At 36.5% G+C, this 18,416-nt stretch overlaps 1 protein-coding gene across 2 annotated transcripts in view; it reads left to right on the top strand.

Annotated features, from left to right (window-relative positions):
• Positions 1-1,567: 1,567 nt before the first annotated feature.
• Positions 1,568-18,416, top strand: part of UBR5 (ubiquitin protein ligase E3 component n-recognin 5) — a 70,465-nt gene continuing 53,616 nt past the window's right edge. Inside the window, exons 1-8 of one of the 2 annotated variants that reach the window (XM_014965362.1) lie at positions 1,568-1,627; positions 2,122-2,203; positions 2,379-2,455; positions 3,257-3,376; positions 6,406-6,595; positions 8,800-8,959; positions 15,693-15,842; positions 17,852-18,045. In XM_014965362.1, coding sequence (XP_014820848.1) covers positions 15,701-15,842; positions 17,852-18,045 — 336 coding nt within the window. In that variant the 5' untranslated portion in view covers positions 1,568-1,627; positions 2,122-2,203; positions 2,379-2,455; ... (2 more) ...; positions 8,800-8,959; positions 15,693-15,700. Of the gene's footprint in view, positions 1,628-2,121; positions 2,204-2,378; positions 2,456-3,256; positions 3,377-6,405; positions 6,596-8,799; positions 8,960-15,692; positions 15,843-17,833; positions 18,046-18,416 lie in introns of both variants that reach the window. The other variant, XM_014965361.1, reaches the window with a different exon arrangement.

Here is an 18,416-nt window from a genome sequence, read left to right as displayed (position 1 = left end):
TTTACCTTTTGTGGGTTGTCTTCATAGAAACCTTATCTATGTGTGTACTGTTGGCCTGTGTGAAGTAGTTGTGGCTGGAAATTGGGAGTGTGAAATTGCTTACTTACAAACCAGCAGCTTGGCTTGGGTAGCAGAAGGCAATTCTAAGCATGTTCACTTCCCTACTGCTGTCCTTTCACTGTGGTCCTTTCTTCTTGTGCTTGAAAGTTATTTCTATCAGTATAAATTACCTTGTTTCTCAAACAGACATGTATCTTTTTTCCTTTTTTTTCCCCTCAGGACAAGCACTTTTGAGTTAAACACTGTTGGTAACATTAAGACTTGGCTGTTTGGGTCTCTGATCTGTATTCTTTCCCATGCTCAGGGGTTGCAAGTCACTGAAGTCTGTTGTCCATGGCAGTCTGTGTGTAGAAACGGAAGTGAAGCAAGTAAAAAGAAAGGGTTTTAAAGACAGGGATTCAGACAGAGGAAGATGATGCTGGTGTGCATGTCTTTCTGTTAGGATTAGAAAGATGTTGCTGATTAGCAAGAAGGTTTGCAGAATGCTTGGATGAAGATGGTACCAAAGTTGGGATTCTTTTTCTTAATTAGGAAGATCTTATATTAGTTTTATGACACTTGTCTCATTTTTATGTCTTAATATAATGCAAATAACTTAAATTGGAAGCTATTTATGGTTTTTTTCAGGTTGTTATCTTTGGGAAGAAATGAGCTAATGTTTTACCTGAAATGCCTACTTGATATTACAAGAGTATCTTTGCCTGGAGAGGATCTTTTCTAAGTGGATTAGAAACTACCTTAGAAACTTCTGTGGTGGTTTCCACTTTTGGACACCATGTCCTCTAAGAAGGAGTGGTCTATGGGTTGGCCCTTTTCTGGGTTCTGATCTTCCTTTTGGGGAGGTGCCATGAAAGTGAAATGGAAGTATTTCTGGAAACATTCTTTCCTTTCAGTAAACGCCATGTTTTACATAACCCTACATAAAGTGGATTTTCTCTGGATTGTTTCTGCTACTAGTCAAGTTTGTTGATCATCCCTTTTGATGCTGGCGTTTTTGCTTCTGTTTTCCTATCTTTTCTGTTTTTGGGGAACTTACTGACATATTTTTGGCTTTGATGTACCACATACTCGGATTTCCTAGAAAATGATAGTTCTGTCTGCTCTGGGATACTGTATTCAAGTTCATATGGGGAGACACAAGTATATCTACAGTTAATGCTCATTGCTTCATCTGTTTATTTCGTGTGTAAAGTTGTAAATGGTGGTAACAAGACAGGAGTGGTGCTTTTTGATAGTGACTTGCAAAGCACATAGAAGTGCAAGGAAACATTGGTTTTGTGGCAAGATAATAGATGGAAGGGTAAAACTCTAAAGCAAAAATACTCCAAAACAAAAACCTGATTTGAAGTTGAACACCATTCAGTTCTTATACAGACCTCCAACACCAAGTAGTATTTATATCAAACTTCACGAAACGTGGTGGTAAGTTGTTCCCATAATGTTGTAAATGAGCAGCTGAAGTGGATGTTGTGTACTGTGGAGGATGTCTTTCAAACAACAGCTTCATTTCTTTTTGTTTCAGATTAAGGGAAGTTTCAGAGAAGCTGAACAAATATAATTTAAACAGGTAAGGCGTGTCACCTGCTGCTGTAAATAATTTAGGAAAGTACACTTTTTCTAACAGCAACAAGAAGCAAATGATTATACTGTAGATACAGCCTTAGCCTCAGTACTGCTAATAACTAAAGTTCAGAAATGCTTCAGATAACACAGTTCTTATATTATGAGATGTATGTTAGGTTTTAATCTTTGATAAATTCTATTATTAAATACCCTTCTTATTAAATGACTCCTTAATTTGCAGTATAACCCCTGTTGTTTATTGCTGATCAAATTAAATGAAAACTCTATCACCTTCTACGGTTTTGTTCTGCATTTTTTGGGCTTAATGACCAAAAATACATCATAGCTGCTTCAACTAATGCACGTTTAGTCATTCTTGAATGTTTTTATATTGATAACAGTCACTACACATTGTTCCTTCCATATTCCACTTGGTTTTTTATTTTTTCAGACTTTAAAAGTTCAGAAATGTTATACATGCTCACTTTTTGTTTTCAGCCACCCCCCTTTGAATGTATTGGAACAGGCCACTATTAAACAGTGTGTGGTGGGACCAAATCATGCTGCATTTCTTCTTGAGGTAAATTACTTAAATCTGCTAACAAACTTGAAACCATAGAGTTAAAATTAATTCTTCTAACATCAAATTGATCAACATTCTTTAGTAACTGAATGCTTGGTTTTGTTTGTATTTTTTTCTGTAACTTGTCTTGCATTTCAATTTTGGACACTTGGTTTTCTTGTTTTAAATATAGGATGGTAGAGTCTGCAGGATTGGTTTTTCAGTTCAACCAGACAGATTGGAATTGGGTAAACCTGATAATAATGATGGGTAAGAAACACTTTTCTTCGTATTAAATCATCCTTTTAAACTGGATAAGCAGCTTGGCTGCTTTTTTGGTTTTGTTTTTGTTTCTTTGTTTTTAAACTAGATTGCCTTTGGAACGGGTACTTTGTGTAGATACGTAATGGTTATGGTGATGCAGCCAAACAGCCTAGCTTGACAGACTAGTGTAGGAATAAATAGTAGATGTGATTCTAAAAGAAGTGAGACAGGATCCCTTTAACTTCAAGAAACAAACCTCTCTACAAATAATCCTTATGAAAGAAACTGTGTTCAATTGTTAAGCTTCTTGTAAAATCTACTGTGAGAGTGGTTCCGTCCGGAGAGGCTCACTTTTTAGAACTGTTATCTTCCATCCAGGTAAGTCCCCATTAATAGGACTATGTAATGGTTCACATTTGGATGTAAACCGCTTCTTAATCCTGAAGCAGCATACTCAGGCTCAGGTTTTTGGATAGAACACTTGGTGATTACAATTTGTACATATGCACTAACTGAAAATTTAGCACAGTGGCTAACTCGAATCACTAATTAGCTTAATATGTATTTGCAACTGTGCTATTATGGATAGCTGATGTACATAAGATCTGCCAGGCATGCTTTCCACTTTCTTTTTCCAGTGTACCTATTAATATACAGTTAGATTAGTTTGGAATATTCCCCAAGGGTGTTGCTTAAGCTGGTATGTTACCAGACTAAGTCCCTGAGAATTTAGACCTGGGATTCCAGGTTTTGTTCTTAACCCATTTGGGATTGTTTTGTGACTGATTTACCATCTTTTACTTTCAGTTCAAAGTTGAGCAGTGGCTCAGGGGCAGGAAGGACATCCAGGCCAGGCAGAACTAGTGACTCCCCATGGTTTCTGTCTGGTTCTGAAACTCTGGGCAGACTGGCAGGCAACACCCTTGGGTAAGTTTTGATAGGATTGAGGCTGCAATCTGTTTGTTCCATATTTGAGTATATGTGTATACACATATATAAATTGTATGCAGTATGTGTAAGGGAACGTATAATTACAGCCATTGTGTAGGTAGGGTATAATAAAAAAAGCAAACTTTACTGACTTGGTTAACGTAACATGTGTGAGTTGACCCTTCAGTACCTAGGATACAGAGTGTTCTTCGTATATGTGTGAAGAATAACTTGGGTTTTGGCTGTGTTGTCTTTTTTTAATGTTTTTTAGTTCCTTGATTTTGAAAAGTAGTTTTTTAGAGGGACACTATCAATTTAAACCCTGATAGGCTAGCAGGATAAAGTAAAAGGAGTGCATTTATGCAGGAAGAATCTTTATTATCTATGTTTCCAGACCTTTGTGTGCTCAGTTTTACTGTGCCTTCCTCTACCCTGCCCCAAGTAATGAGCAGTGTTTTCTTAGTTGGCATCTTATACGCAGTAGCAGGAAGGGAACATTTGGAAAATTTGTACTATGTACTGAATGTACTTTATCACTTTTTTTTTTATCATTAGCTTTAAAATTGATGGTGTCCCTTTATATAGCAATGTAAATTAATCTTCATTACATAATCACAGTAAACTTCTTGTTATACGCTTTTGTAAGACATGTTGAACAGTGCTGCTTCCTAAGGTTACTAACTGTAGTAGGGAGAATTATGTATATGAACTGTGGTTTCTGCATGTGAATGAATTGTTAAAGAGGGAGGAATGACAGCTTTTCCATGAAAGTGAATTTGTTGTTTATGTTGCCAAATAATCTAATTTCATCTGGGGTTTAGTTGCATGAAAGGTAACCCACCCCCTTATACCCTCAAACTTTTTGTGAAACCTTTGTGCATCTGAACATAAAATCCATGTGTTAAACTTTAAAGGTAAAACTGGTATTGTCATGTTTAAGAAGTTACTGTGGAAAGTGTAATACTTTCTTTTTTTCCCTTGTTATTTTTACCTGAGCATAACTGATAAAAATTGTTTGAAGCTATGTCCTTATTAGACCAACCCTGAAGAGTTCCTAGTTTCTTCCCTCGCATGTTTCAGAATTGGGTAGTTGAAAGTCACCAAATTTGTAGAGTAGCAGTAGACACTGTAACTGTGTGAAATGTATAACTCTGTGAAATGAAGGGAATACTTAAATGAATAAACTGAGTCTAAAAACATGCAAACTGTGGAGCTCGTAGATTAGATCACTGGATTTGGAAAATTGCTAGCATGCTAGTGGGCAGTGGGAGATGTGGAAAACTAGGTGAGCAGAAAGATTTCTATTCAATATTCATGTTTATTCTAGGTTTAGACAGCTTTAATAGGAATAGCTGTGTCCTTATGGAGGCTCTTTTTCTTCTCTATAACAGGACCAAGTTAGGACACACTTGAAATATTTGAATTATTATATGAATATAAAGGTTTTTAAACTTTTAGATGTCTAAAGTAGAAAATGCATCTGTAATTAAGTATTAAAATCTAATATTTAACCTTTTCTTTAAACCCCCATCTTCCCTGCTAGGAGTTGACTTGGGAATTGTGTTGGAAGAATTTGACTTTCCCCTCTCTCCCCTTGCCACCTTTAGAAACAGATTAGCTGGCTCATCTTATTTAAAATTTCACATTCTTCTTTGCTTTTGGTGGTTTTTCAGCTTTTTCAGTAGTATGACGGTGGTTTTTTTTTAGAACTCTTTTTCTAACTTGTGAGACAAGACTTTTCCTAAAGCCACGCTTGACTGGCTAGAATCCTGAAAATATAGATGGCTGTGTGACAGGGCCTCCTTTTAGACAGATACTTGAGTTATTCTGTGATTGTGTGGTCTTGTCAGGAGAGGAAAAAAAAAACCCAACAAAAAAGGAGAAGTAAGTTAGTAATCAGCTTAAGCCACAAAATGTAAGACAAGTAGTCTCACTTATTTAGCTTTTATAACTACATGTGGTATACTTCTAACATCAATTTATTAGGTACTTTTTCAGAGACCATACCTTTTTTCCTTGTCTTTCTTTAAATGTTTTTCTTGCAAGGGGATTGAGGATTAAGGTCGTTGAGAGCAGGAAAATTCTGCTGATGCTGATTATTAAATAGCAGTAATACCATATCCAGTATCCTTTAAGGTAGATTTATACAACAAAGCTTAATTAACCATGACGGACAAACTAGAGTCTTTTAGTCTTTCATGACAACAGAATATCTGGTCTTACGTCCAGAACAGGTGTAGTTGACACAGTTCTGTGGTGTTAAGATCAGTGGAAAGTTGTAACGATGGCAAGTTGTCTATTTCTACAAATTGCTGTCTTTTTACTCCCTTGTTTTGATATTGACTGAGAATTGAAAAAAACTGTTCTGTCAGTTTGGGCATTTTTTGCAATGTATACAGTTGATGTTGATTTCTCCAACAGAAATATGACACGGGTAGGTATCTTTTGAAAACCATCCATGAGGATCAGAGAACTATCCAGTGTAAGATTTGTTTTGCAGTAAAGGTTACTTGATTCTTCTGGTATAATCTTAAGCAATTTCTTAATGTAAATCAAGGCTCAGAGGTTTTAGAAAACCCATCTCAGCATAGTGACCTTCTGTCAAACAGTCCACTGACCATGAAGCTGGCGCATCTATACTGTTACAGCAGGAAGTTAACAGCTGAATGTCAGACGTTATGCTGCTGATATTGTTTGCTTTTAGAAACACTGGGAAATGGTGTGTGCATATATTTATGTATGTATGTATGCCTCCACGCAACTATATGAGTAGGAAAGAGTGCAACTTCCAGTTGGAGTCCTGTTTCATATTCTGTGTAATTCAGAACATTATCAGTTGTCTGGTGCTCTTGTTCTTACTGGCTTTCAGAGAGACTTTAATAGTGTTTGTCTATGCAGTCCATCTGCCATATTTTTCAGGCGCTGTGTACAAGTTGTTAATAATAAAATTAAAGCCTTACTTCTTGAAGTAGTCCCCAAAATATGGTGCTATATTTAAAAAAAAAATTGTAATCTAAATCTTCTAGGAGTCGCTGGAGTTCAGGCGTTGGTGGAAGTGGAGGAGGATCTTCTGGGAGATCGTCGGCTGGAGCTCGAGATTCTCGGAGGCAGACCAGAGTCATACGCACAGGACGTGACAGAGGGTCTGGGCTGCTGGGGAGTCAACCACAACCAGTGATTCCAGCGTCAGTCATTCCAGAGGAACTCATTTCACAGGTATGGGAGCTAGAAACTGCTTGTTGCCAAAAAACCTGGAGAGCTTCTCATAGCATGTGAAGAGGAATGTGTTGTAATAGTAGTGCATTTTCTCCAAGCAGTAATGGCATATAATTGAAAAGATTGACTTTCTCTAGCTGAATTGCTTTTATTCTTAAATGCCTAGTGTGAGTGATAGACTTTTCTTGGATTCTAGAATTCTTGTTTCCCAAGTTTCCACTAAGACAAGGTATGTGTTTAATCTAGATGAGAAATGTCATGCAGTGTTCATTTGCAGATGGAAGATGTAGTGAAAAACTAAAATATTTGAGAATCGTATGTAACTTGTATCTAATAAAGTTAAGTTTCTGGAAGGTGTATAACGAGGGAGGTGGGTTGACATTTTTTTTTTTTTTTTATTAAAAGAGTGATCCAGTGATCCATTTTAGATTTAAATGAAAGACATTAAAACTATTTAATCTCTTTAAAAAAAATACTAGTAATTCTTATTCATGGACACCTCTACTTATTTTTGTTACAAATGTAACTGATGAACGTTGGGCATAAATTGCTCTGGTTTTCTTGTCTTCATGCACTGTAGGTTGAATAAGCTGACAGGCTTTGCATTGTGTGATTAAATGGAGTTCGTTAAAATGTTTTAACAAAACATTTTTAACAAACATGTTTGACTAAAATAAGGCATTCAAAGTATGTGACTAGTTAATGCATTTCAATTCTTAGTTCAAAATGAGTTGCTGATCTACATTTGGAATACAGATGTTAGTTGCTAGACCAAAGATAATCTGCTTGCGTGCTTTGGAAGGCCTATAGCATGACTGGCACAAGATAGGATCTAGCAAGCAAGGTATCTACAAACGCATCAGCGACAGACTGGCTTCTAGTTCCTTTTTCTTTTTGAATTCAAAACCCTGTGTAAAAGCTGGGGGCTTCTGCCCTCACAGAGGCAAGATACTGGAGGTGTTGACTACTCTGAAGTTAGACTTGCTTTCAGGAGGTGGTGTGGTTAGGTGACCTTCCAGTGATCTCTTTCAACTGAAGAGTGGTAGAGTGTTTTTGACTTCATTATTCACCTCCAGGTTTTTTTGAGAGTGTTTACTGACATCCTTGATACCTTACGTGAAAAAGAAAAGCAAGACTACTTGGTTCAGACACTTCCATTCTGTAATCTAATGTATGGCTTTTGGTTAAGTTGTAGCTTTGCTTCCCTTGCTGTGATCTTTTGCTTTAAAAATAAAAAGGAAGCATACTTTGTCTACCTTTAAAACACAATGTGTCTAAAATGTTTTTATAGTGACTCTAAAGCAGCTCAGTTGGAAAGAATCTTCACAGCTGGTCTGTATAACATAGGTTCTACTGTGTCTCAAAAATCTTTAAACTTCTGGCATAGGATGTTATAACAAAAACTTAACCTTTGTGTGCTGTTAACATGTCTCTTTTGTTTGTTTGTTTGTTTTTTGTTTGTCAACAGACCATTTTATTTGGTGCCTCACTTTTGTGGTATTATAAAAACATTCAATACTGGTTTCTTACCTTCTTCACACAGTTTGCAATGTCATCTTCTGTGGCATTCAGTAGAGTGTAGCCTAACTGGAAAATTGAAATGCTGGGAGTCCTAGGGTTAGTGGAATAGACCAGGATGCTTCTGGCTTTTGTACATTTGTTGCATCTGTTTAATGTTTGGAAGGTTTTTTCTGCATTTGCACTTTGCTATTAAAAATCGAAATGTTGCAGAAACTGCTGAAGATAAGTCTTTAGAAACAGAATGATAAGAAAAACAGGAAGTAAGGGGAAACACAAAGAGAATCCAGTGTCAAAAAGACTGGGATTGAGGTGTATTTTTGGAAGAAACAGTTGATTGCGAAACTCTTAATTGATATAGTAAGTTTAAACACTTTTATAGAAACATATAGAACATTCTCAAAGACAGATTTTTGCTTTAGCATTAAGCACTTCAAGAAGTAGATTCTAAGATTCCATTAGAAAATTTAGTGCCAAAGTTGGTATTCAGTGGCCTAATTTGAAGTGATAGAAAGTTGACTATCTGGCGCAAGATACCATGTAAAATCTATGTGAGCCTTTGTCTGTATGTATGTGATTGACTTTTGGTTTTTATTAGACTTCTTTTAGAATTAAGCATTCTTGTCTTATGAATGGTGGTTGATGAGCTGAGAATGACCAGTAACCCATTTACTCTGCTCTTACAGGCACAAGTTGTTTTACAAGGAAAGTCCAGAAGTATTATTATTCGGGAACTCCAGCGAACAAATCTTGATGTAAACCTTGCTGTAAATAATTTGTTGAGTCGTGATGATGAAGATGGAGATGATGGGGATGACACAGCAAGTGAATCGTATCTTCCTGGAGGTTTGTATCCTGCAACTTTTGATAAGAAAATGCCAGCGTGTTCTTACTTTTCTGAATTTAAGCACTGACAGCGTGCTCCGTGCTGTGCGAGGTATGCAGCGAAGACAGTTCTTGCTTATATAGGAGCAAAGTCTAAAGATGCACTGGGATGTCTTGAGGGATGAGGTTAGGCATTGCAGAATAACTGTTCACAGTGTTTGTGGGTGGTGTGAAAGTTACTTCTTTAGGATCCTGAGCTTTGTAACATCAGCATTACTTACATCTGTATTTTGCTGCTCAACCAGATGCTGAGACTGCTGTGTGGCTTGCTCATAAAAGCTAATTCTGAAACCTTCTAGTCACTTGCATGTTTTTTACTACTAACATATATTCTTAAGATACAGCAGTTTTTAGAGCAAAAATTATGCAGCTTTTTTAAAATCAAATTGCCTCAAGTGAGGGCAAAACAGCTTACAGTTGTTACAGACAGACTGAAACTTTATTCTTCATCTCGAGTTCCCCTCATAAATGCTGTAATATTCTGGCTCTACTGGTAAAATGTGTAATTGAAGTCCATCTGTTTTTGAAATACTGTCTGTCCCATGCAATTGCTTTTTATAAAAGACTTTAAATCTCCTTTTGCATTGGCAAAATAATTTAGATAATCTTTTCTTGCTGAGTAAACATATTTGAAAGCATAGCAGCAAAATCTAATGTTTGTGTGAGGTGCACTGCATGAAAAGAACACATCTAAACTCTGACTGCATATTAGTTTTTCTTTCTGTGTGTGTCAAAATGACATTTTGATATTTTTCTAATAAATGTTTTTTTTTTTTTCTGCTCATCTGGTTCACCAGGAAGGTTCATGGGCTTCCTCCATCTTTATCTTGTCAATCATGTGATGAGACAAAGGTTTTTTTTGTTCTGCAGCAAAGGCTTTGTATTTCATTTTGCCTCTTATAGTTTCAGTTGCATCTGTCAAGCTTCTTTATGTTGCTGTAGAATCAAGAATCCTCTGGTGAAAGGAGTGAGAAATCTTAATAATTTGAGTCTTGTTTTTTAGTGATCAGCTTAGTAACATTAGACAGATGCATTGGAGGAAGTAAATTCTCCTAACTCTTTCCAAGGATACCTGAATGCATTCCTCCAGGACCAGCCTTCAGAAGATAAATCCCTGTTAGTAATCATTTACAGTAGAAGTTCCTTTTAACCATACTAACCAGCTTTCTACAGCACTAACTGTTCTTTTAGTACCCCTTGAGATCATAAGGATCAGTTAATAGGGACCATCTGACAACCTGTGCCTGGTAACTTTTATTTGAGGGTGCCTGTGCTACAGCCCGTGAGCCTTTTGTGTTTGAGATAGGTTAAAGTAGTACGCGGAGTTTTGCTGTCCAGAAAACAGTTTTGTCCTTGGCTTAATTTTTAAAGCTTCTCCTCTGTTTAGACTCATCTTTCCTACACGGGATTGCAACCTCCTAATATTAGTATTTTTTTGTCCTTCTACCCCACAGAGAAACTGGGCTAACTCTTCCCCAGTTCTTGTGGGGAAAGACGTGGAAATGGCAACTGAAATGAAACTTGATATGTTTTAACACCGGTCTTCAAAGATGTAATTTGCAGTTTGTAGAATATGCTGTGCCTTCTCTGTCTTAAGTTATTTCAACTTTATGGGCAAAAATAAGTTTTTTGCACATAAATGTATAAATTTGATACCTGAATGTGATCAAAACAGTAGGAAAAGTAGCTGAACACTAGTCAGTGCTGTCATGAATCTACTCTTGGTACATTAAACAGTACAAATTACCAGTCCTCGCTTGTGTCACAGAACCATGCAGGCTGGTTTTCAGGAGAACCTGATGGCCAGAGAAACATACCTATGGCTTTCTGGAAAAATACCAACATTTGGTCCTTCAGAACTATGCAGAACCTTTTTTTTTTCTTCTTCTTTTAAGTCTTTTGCTCTAGAAACTTTGCATTCTTCTTGCTTTCACTTGTTATCTTGCCCCTGGATGCTTTTGGAACTATAGCATCAGTGTTCATAAAAGAAAACTGTAGATAACTGATAAATGCTATATGCATTTAATGCTTAGTCAGGTTTTTATAAATCATTCTGCAAGATAAAGAACTTTTACTTTTTCTATTTTTTTTTTTAATTATGCTTTAAAGCTTTCTGATTTTGTTCCTTCCAAGCACAAAAAAAGCAAATGACAAGACTGCTTTTGCCTCGGGACTTTTGAGGCTCTTGCATTTTGATTAAAAGCATATGCTAATTTTTGCTTTCTTCCTTCTGCATGTCTGCTGCTTTGTGACCCTTAAATTTAGGGGTTACTCCTCTAAGCCTTCCAAGACAGAGAAGCTTTTTTAAAAAAACAAGAGTAACTTACACTTGATTTAAAAAAAAAAAAGATACTTTCCAACCACTGTGAAATTAATGAATTCTTGTTTAATACATCATAATTTTATTAACATATCAGTTGTGGTAATTCCAGTTAGTGTTGTGAACACTATGCATCTGAATTTTTTAAGGTATCAGAAAACATGTCTCAGATCTTCCCAGATTCTTTAAAAATGTCTTAAGTGAAGAGCAGAACTTTACTTTTCTGTACAGAATGACTTCAATAAGTATCTCTTGGGTATTTTTTTTTTTTTTGGACCCTTGTGTACTTTGATTTTGACTTCTCTAATCTAGTTGTTTCTTCTGTTTTATGCTAGTTAACAGAGAGGAATGTGGGTTCATTTGATATATAAGAAGTACATAGGGAAAATAGTCAAGGTAAAAACTGCGTAGAACAAGATCTCTTAGCATAGAAAAGACTTGAAAGTGTCTAGATTAATTTTCCAGCTCCTATCAAGTTGTATTTGAGGCTGCTTCTGGGTTTTATGTTCTGTTAATCTTCTGTATAGAGATTCTGTAGAAGTTAACATATTTTGTTGTTTGTGTAGTTCAGATTTGTGCATGTGTGCTCCATATCTGCATGATACAGTGGATTCTTGCTAGTGGGACTTGTGAAACATAGGTTTGGCAACATCCACACTACTTTGGATTTTGGAATTGAGATAAGCTTGTATAAGAATCCCTTTTATTTTTTTTTAATTAAAAAAAAAAGGAGAGAAGAGAGATGGGCTGCTATTGCAGCAGTACTTTGTGTGTTGGCTTGCGGTGAGGGGAGATGGGAACCAGAACTTAGCGTAGGATCAATTCAGTGGCTTCCCTTTGGGGAAAACAATTAGGTGTATGTTTTTTTCTGTGGTTTTGTTGGTGTGGTGTGGTTTTCTTTCTTTGTGGGGTTTTTTTTGTGGGCTTTTTTTTTTTTTTTTTTTTTTTTTTTTTTTTTTTTTCAGATGAACTTCAAGTTGGGCAATGTTTTGAATAAATGTATCTGATCAAGAAGTGAGTTTTCGAGTTCTGTTTGAGTCTGGTTTCCTAGGAAACCAAAATACTTATTTCTCTCCCTTCACTGTCATAGTTCTGCCAATTTAATCCAAACTTTAAAAAGAGGAGATACTGCAGACATTGAATTCTTGAATATTTCATAAAAATATGCAGCTGAGAAGAGAGGAGAGAACTTAATGATTACCCCCTTAAGGGAAAAGGTTTAATGCCAGCTCAACTTGAGATCGGAATTGATCTAGGCAACACCTTCAGCTAATGAATCCAGTCATAATGCTTCGCATGGAACCATTGAAAATAAAAATTTTCTCAGTACTTGAATTGCTGCTTACGTGCATACTGAAATTTGCTTTTTTTATTGGAGGGGTTGGGCTGGTGGTGTGGTTTGATTTTTGTTTTTTGTTTTTTTTTCCCCTCTGCGCTGGTTATCCTTTTCCATCAAATTTTCAATGGTTTTTACTAATGAATCATAGGTACTTTCTTACCTAAATAGGTTGATCAGAATTATCACATCTAAATGTAAACAGTGTGGTCTGATTCTGATCTAACATGGCACAAGAGATGAATGATATCATCCATGGGATTTTTCTGAAGAACAAGAAAAAAAAGTCATAGAGTGTTTGTTTTTTTTTTTTCTCCTATCCCTACTGGTTTTAGCACCTTTGCTCAAATAGAAAATAGAAGAAGGGGGATCTCTTGCAGAAATGTTGGAAGAAAATTAAAATCCATTTTGAAGCTGAAATTTTCTTACCCAGAAAAGGCTTAGTTTCCTCACTTGTCTTAATGCATATTTCGCCAAAACTCACATAGTTTTTGTTCTTAAGTCTGAAGGCTTGAATTTTTACTTTCCTTTTTGTAAATACAGCTAAACTCAAGATGCCTGACGTGGTGGAAGGAGGTGTGTGTGTGTGTGTGCAGCTGTCACAAGTTAAGAGTATCTTGTTTGTCAAGAGGATTTCTGGCTTAGCCTACCTTAAAAAACCCATACTGTCCATTTTGAATGAGGCTGGAGAGTTGTTTTCTGTACTAGCCAATCCTGTTCCTAAAAAGAGATCAAAGGTTTTTGCTATTTTTGGCTGGATAGTGACCAAAAAAATTTTAAACGAGTTGCTAGACCTTAGAGATGTTGGAGCTTACGTAGTAAAAGATGGTCATGGTGGCTGTGGGAGGAGGAAAGAGGAGCTGCTTGTGAATATTGGGAGATACAACAGAGTCTCAGCTGTGTTTCCAGCTCTTAAAGTCTGGTACTTATAAGTTGACACTCTTAAGGTGAGGTGTAGAAATCCAGTGGAAAATAGATAAATTATCAGGCAGGATAAGGCCACTCTGAGTGATCTGAAGTGTTTCAGTAAGACAGAGCCTGTTTGCCAAATACAGATTTTTTTTTTTTTTTTTTTTTTTTCTAGATTTCCCAAGCAGCGTGCCACCTCACAGAAGATTTTTTCGAAAAATTTTTTTTTTTTTTTTTTTTTTACTAGGATTTCCAAGCAGCCTGCCACGAATGACTTCCTAAAACGTACTGCATGAACCATTGAGTCCCAAATGGTGTGCTTTTAGAAGCACGGGCTACACTTGAGTGGGTTACTTGCTTAATGCAAAGAGCACTTGTGCAGGTCTTGCTTTGAAATCCACAGCACTCACTAGTTACAGCTCTGGTTTTCTGGGGACAGCTGGTTGTAGTTGGTACGTGTTACGTTTCCTGGAGATGAGTGTCTAGAAATTTAAGGATGAATAGTCTGATGTGCGGGGATGTGAAAGTCTTGTAACACTTTCAGTAGCAGTAAGTGGAACAGTTAAGTGAATTCATTCTGGCTGTAAGTGTGGACTTATGGCTCCTCTGCATTTTTGGATACACTCTCCTGTGTGTTCCTCCCCAGCTCCTTCATTCCAGACACTGAGAAAAGACCCAAAATAATCAGTTCCTACTGTTAAGAATACTTTTATTTAACTTCAAACCTTCATTTCTAGCCACTGTTTTGTTTGATGCTTATTATGAGGCAGAGGCTGAGAACTGGATGTGTTGAAATCATGCGTGTTCCTTCTGTGTTCCCTGGAGGGACTCTGTGTGTAGCCTTACGTTATCTTCACCAGTGGTTTAAGCAGGCGAGGTTGTCCTGCTGCCAGAAGGAGCCAGCCTGCCATTCATTCCCTTGCACGGTGGTGAGGTTTGTATGCCTGTATGGGTTAGCTGAAACCTAATTTGGGGAGGCTGATTATTTTTTCAGTCAGGTTTGCTTGAAAGCTGGGGAAGGGGCAAAACTTCTCCTCTGGCAGCAGTAGGGTCCATTCAGCTTTGCTGTATGTGGTGAGACACCACCTTTGTGGCTCTGTTTGACTACCCAGTTAAGCCAGTTTGAAGATTGCTTCCCACCTTACTGCTACACCCTGTGAAGTACTATTTCAAGCCAGGTGACTGCTCTAGTTGTAGATTTAGAAATCCCACCTTGCCCCAAGGAGGTACCTACCACAGGGATGAAGGAGGGAAATAGGACTGTCCTTTCTGTAGCAGCAAGGTGGTAGTCAGGTTTAATTGTTTTATCAGTCCATATTGCTGGACTTCAATAAATTACATGAACTTTCAGTAGCCTCTTTTGTGTGTGGATAGTAGCTATAGTTTAGTAAATGGAAGGAAGCTGTTCACTTTGGTGGTGATCAGTAATTCAGACAAGCTCAAGTTTTCTAATATATAAGCTAGGGAGTTCATCTTTTTGGTTTTGGTTGTGGTTTGTTTTTTTTTAATTGCATGATATTAAAAAATGGTACTTTTTGCAGATAACTTGTTCTTAATGTAGGTACCTTTTAAAGCTTTGTTCTGAGAGCTGCTACTAGCCTGTCAATTAAAGAAGCACGTCAATCTCTGAAAAAAACGTTCCATGGAGAACGTACAGTCTTTGACATCAAAGCCATGGCTTTGTGAAGGCCAGCTTTCAACACCAATTCTGTCCTCCCTTAATTCTAGGTCGTCTCTGGAGTTCTGCGTTACGTGCATGTGTGTGTGCACATGTATGTATATGTATCTATCTTGCCCTAGTGCTTTGTTCTTTCAGTGTCAGGCTAAAGTTTGAATTCCTGGGTCACAGAAAAATGCGTTTTGGGCAAGTCTAGTTTGGGAACTGTGGTTAGAGAAGGGACAGAGCAGTTCTTGTAGGGAGGCTGGTTTCCTTCGCTTGTTCGCCAAGCTCGATTGTAAATGTGGTTGCATAGGAGGCACATGAGTTTGCACTGGTGAATCTGAAGAGCAGAAATTCAATTAATAGATAGGGGGTTTTCTTTGTTTTGATATTTGTTTAGTTGATGGTCTCTCTAGCTGATGTTTTAAGTAGCTGATTATTCACTTAAGACCCTTGTCTCCTCTTATAGAGGATCTTATGTCTCTTCTGGATGCTGACATACATTCTGCTCACCCAAGTGTCATTATTGATGCTGATGCTATGTTTTCAGAAGATATTAGTTACTTTGGTTATCCATCCTTTCGGCGCTCATCACTTTCCAGGCTAGGCTCATCCAGAGGTAATTTTGCACCTTTTTTCTTTGTAATAAGTAGTTTGCTGTGGAAAAAGCTAGTGATAGTACACACTGGTGGTTTAGATTGTGATTTAATGTGAAAGTAGACTGTGATATGTTGTCAAATATAGAGTAGACAAATAGACTGTTACTCATTATCAAAATTATTAACGAATTCTGAATATTAGCAGGTAAGTTCTTGCAGAACTTTGATAGTCATGTATTTTAAATCTAATTGTTGATCATTGGTGTTGCAAGTTGTTATATAATTTTTGCATGTAAGTTTATTTTAAACTGTAGCGTAAGTACCTACTAATATATTGATTGCATTACAAATATTTAATTTGGCTCAAAAATGAGTAACGATTGATGACATGCAGCATTCTTAATCTTTTTTTGTACTTTTTTTTTTCTTTTTTTTTTTTGGGTTGCTCTTTGTTCACTGTTCTTCACATTTCCTTAATTGTTCCATGACGGAAGTTACCTTTATGGAATGAGGAACTTTAGGTACTAAGGAGGCAGAAGAAATCTAAATTTTACTTTTTGGAAGCATTTTTATAGTTGGATAAGGAGAACTATTGGCAGCTGATTAAAAAAAAAAAAAAAACAACCAAAAAACTCCTTGAGCAGTGTTAAGGCATTTTTTCTTTCTTTTTTTTTTTTAAGCATATCACAGTTAAAAGATTTATAACAGGCCATGCAGCAATTTCCTATCTTTTTGAAGCTGTTGCGCAAATGCCTAGAGTATTTCCAAACTGTTAATCCAACCTCTGCTGTGATTGTTTGCTTAGTACAGGTCTGTTGCCTTTCATGAACGTGTTTTAGTGTATTAATTGCTGAACATGTCAGTTCCAGTTACAAAATTTAGTCAGGGGTCAGTGTGATGTTAGCTAGAAAATAAGTAGAGTACTTAATGAAATGTATCTGTAAGACAAGCTGTTGCGTTTGGCTTCTGTAAAAACTTTCGCACTTGTCTAATGCAGCAAAAGACCCAAGACTTGGCGTAATTTGTTGAAACTACGATATAATAATGTGGTCATCTCATAAATGTAATTCCAGTTGATATTTGTGAGCATAAGTGAAGTACTTAATGGGTTAAATGCATTATGTGCATGTACGAATATTCAGCATCTGACATGACTCCTTCTAAATTCCTCCTTTTTTTTCCTTTCCTAAGGTTATTCTATATAAGACGTTACCACGAATTTTATAATCCTTATTTTCCATGCATAGTTGACTCTTGGAAAGTTAGTTTGATTACCTGATTTAAAAAATTTATCTGCATGAGCGAACTGCAGAGTACTGGCTTTAGACAGTTTGTAGGCCAATTGGAGGGGAAGCATTTTGGTAAGGAACATTTTCCTACAAGGATCCTTTTTAAAACTTGTCTGATTCTTGAAAAGTTTCATTTGATCTACTCAAAACAGATACACTTTATGTTATTAAATCCAGTCCTACAGAATATTGCTTTAAACAAAAGGGGTTGGATTATCAAACGTATACGAGAGCTTTTTTTAATGCTTGCTTTCTTTAACCTTTTCAAATTACTGTTTTTTTGGGAAAGTTGTGAAACTCTCTAATAAATACTCTTTTTCGGTTTGCATCAAGATATCCCACAGACTATATAGACTTAGATATTTTTTTTTTGTTGCTGTTGTTTCTACATTGATAAAACAATACTACAAAACTCTGCATATTGTACTATAAAACTTAAATTGTAATGTTAAATGTATTTGGCCTCATACGGTGTAAGTGAAAATGCTTTAGCATTTTTTTATAGTGCACAAAACTGTAAGACTTCTTTATTTCTAGCCTATGTTTATGTTTAGTAATTCTAAAGTACATATGCTTGAAAGGGTTGATGTATTGAATGTTGCATGTCAGGACTTGAATTTATCTGTGTGAGTAGATTTAACTGCTGTTAGTTGCATCCTGAAGGGTCTTTACTAGAGAGTGGCTTACTTTTATCCCACTGGTGTGACCCAATTGCATACCAGTTCTCCTTCTTCCCTTAGAGAGAGACTCTGAGCTGTTGCGTGAACGTGAGTCCGTTTTACGTTTGCGTGAACGAAGGTGGCTTGATGGAGCCTCATTTGATAATGAAAGAGGCTCTACAAGTAAGGAGGGGGAACCAAACCTGGACAAGAAGAATACACCTGTTCAAAGTCCTGTTTCTTTAGGAGAAGACTTGCAGTGGTGGCCAGACAAGGTATTGAATTTTTTTTACTATTTTATTTGCATGCTTTGTAATAGATGTGTTTTTTTCGAACAAATACTCTGTGTTTCCCTTTTGAATATCACATCTCAGTTTATGTGAGATAATGTAATAAAGCGTACTCTTTATTATGCACTTAGGAAAATCATGAATAACTAGTTACACCCTCATAGCTGCACTTCTGTTACTACTGCTTTAATTTTCTTCTCCATGTATGTTGAAGATAGATCATGAGGTTTGGGGATTTTCTTTTTTCTTCTTTTTTTCACTTAGGTCCTCAAAGCATTTAGTAGGCAATAGGAAACTCATGAAACAATTTAAACTATCCTTCATGAAGGAAACCTTTTTTTGATTAGCATTATTAT

The sequence above is a fragment of the Calidris pugnax genome, unplaced genomic scaffold (assembly GCF_001431845.1).
Source record: "Calidris pugnax isolate Ruff unplaced genomic scaffold, ASM143184v1 scaffold41, whole genome shotgun sequence".
NCBI classification, from domain to species: Eukaryota; Metazoa; Chordata; class Aves; order Charadriiformes; family Scolopacidae; genus Calidris; species Calidris pugnax.
This window is presented reverse-complemented; position numbering and strand designations above follow the sequence as displayed.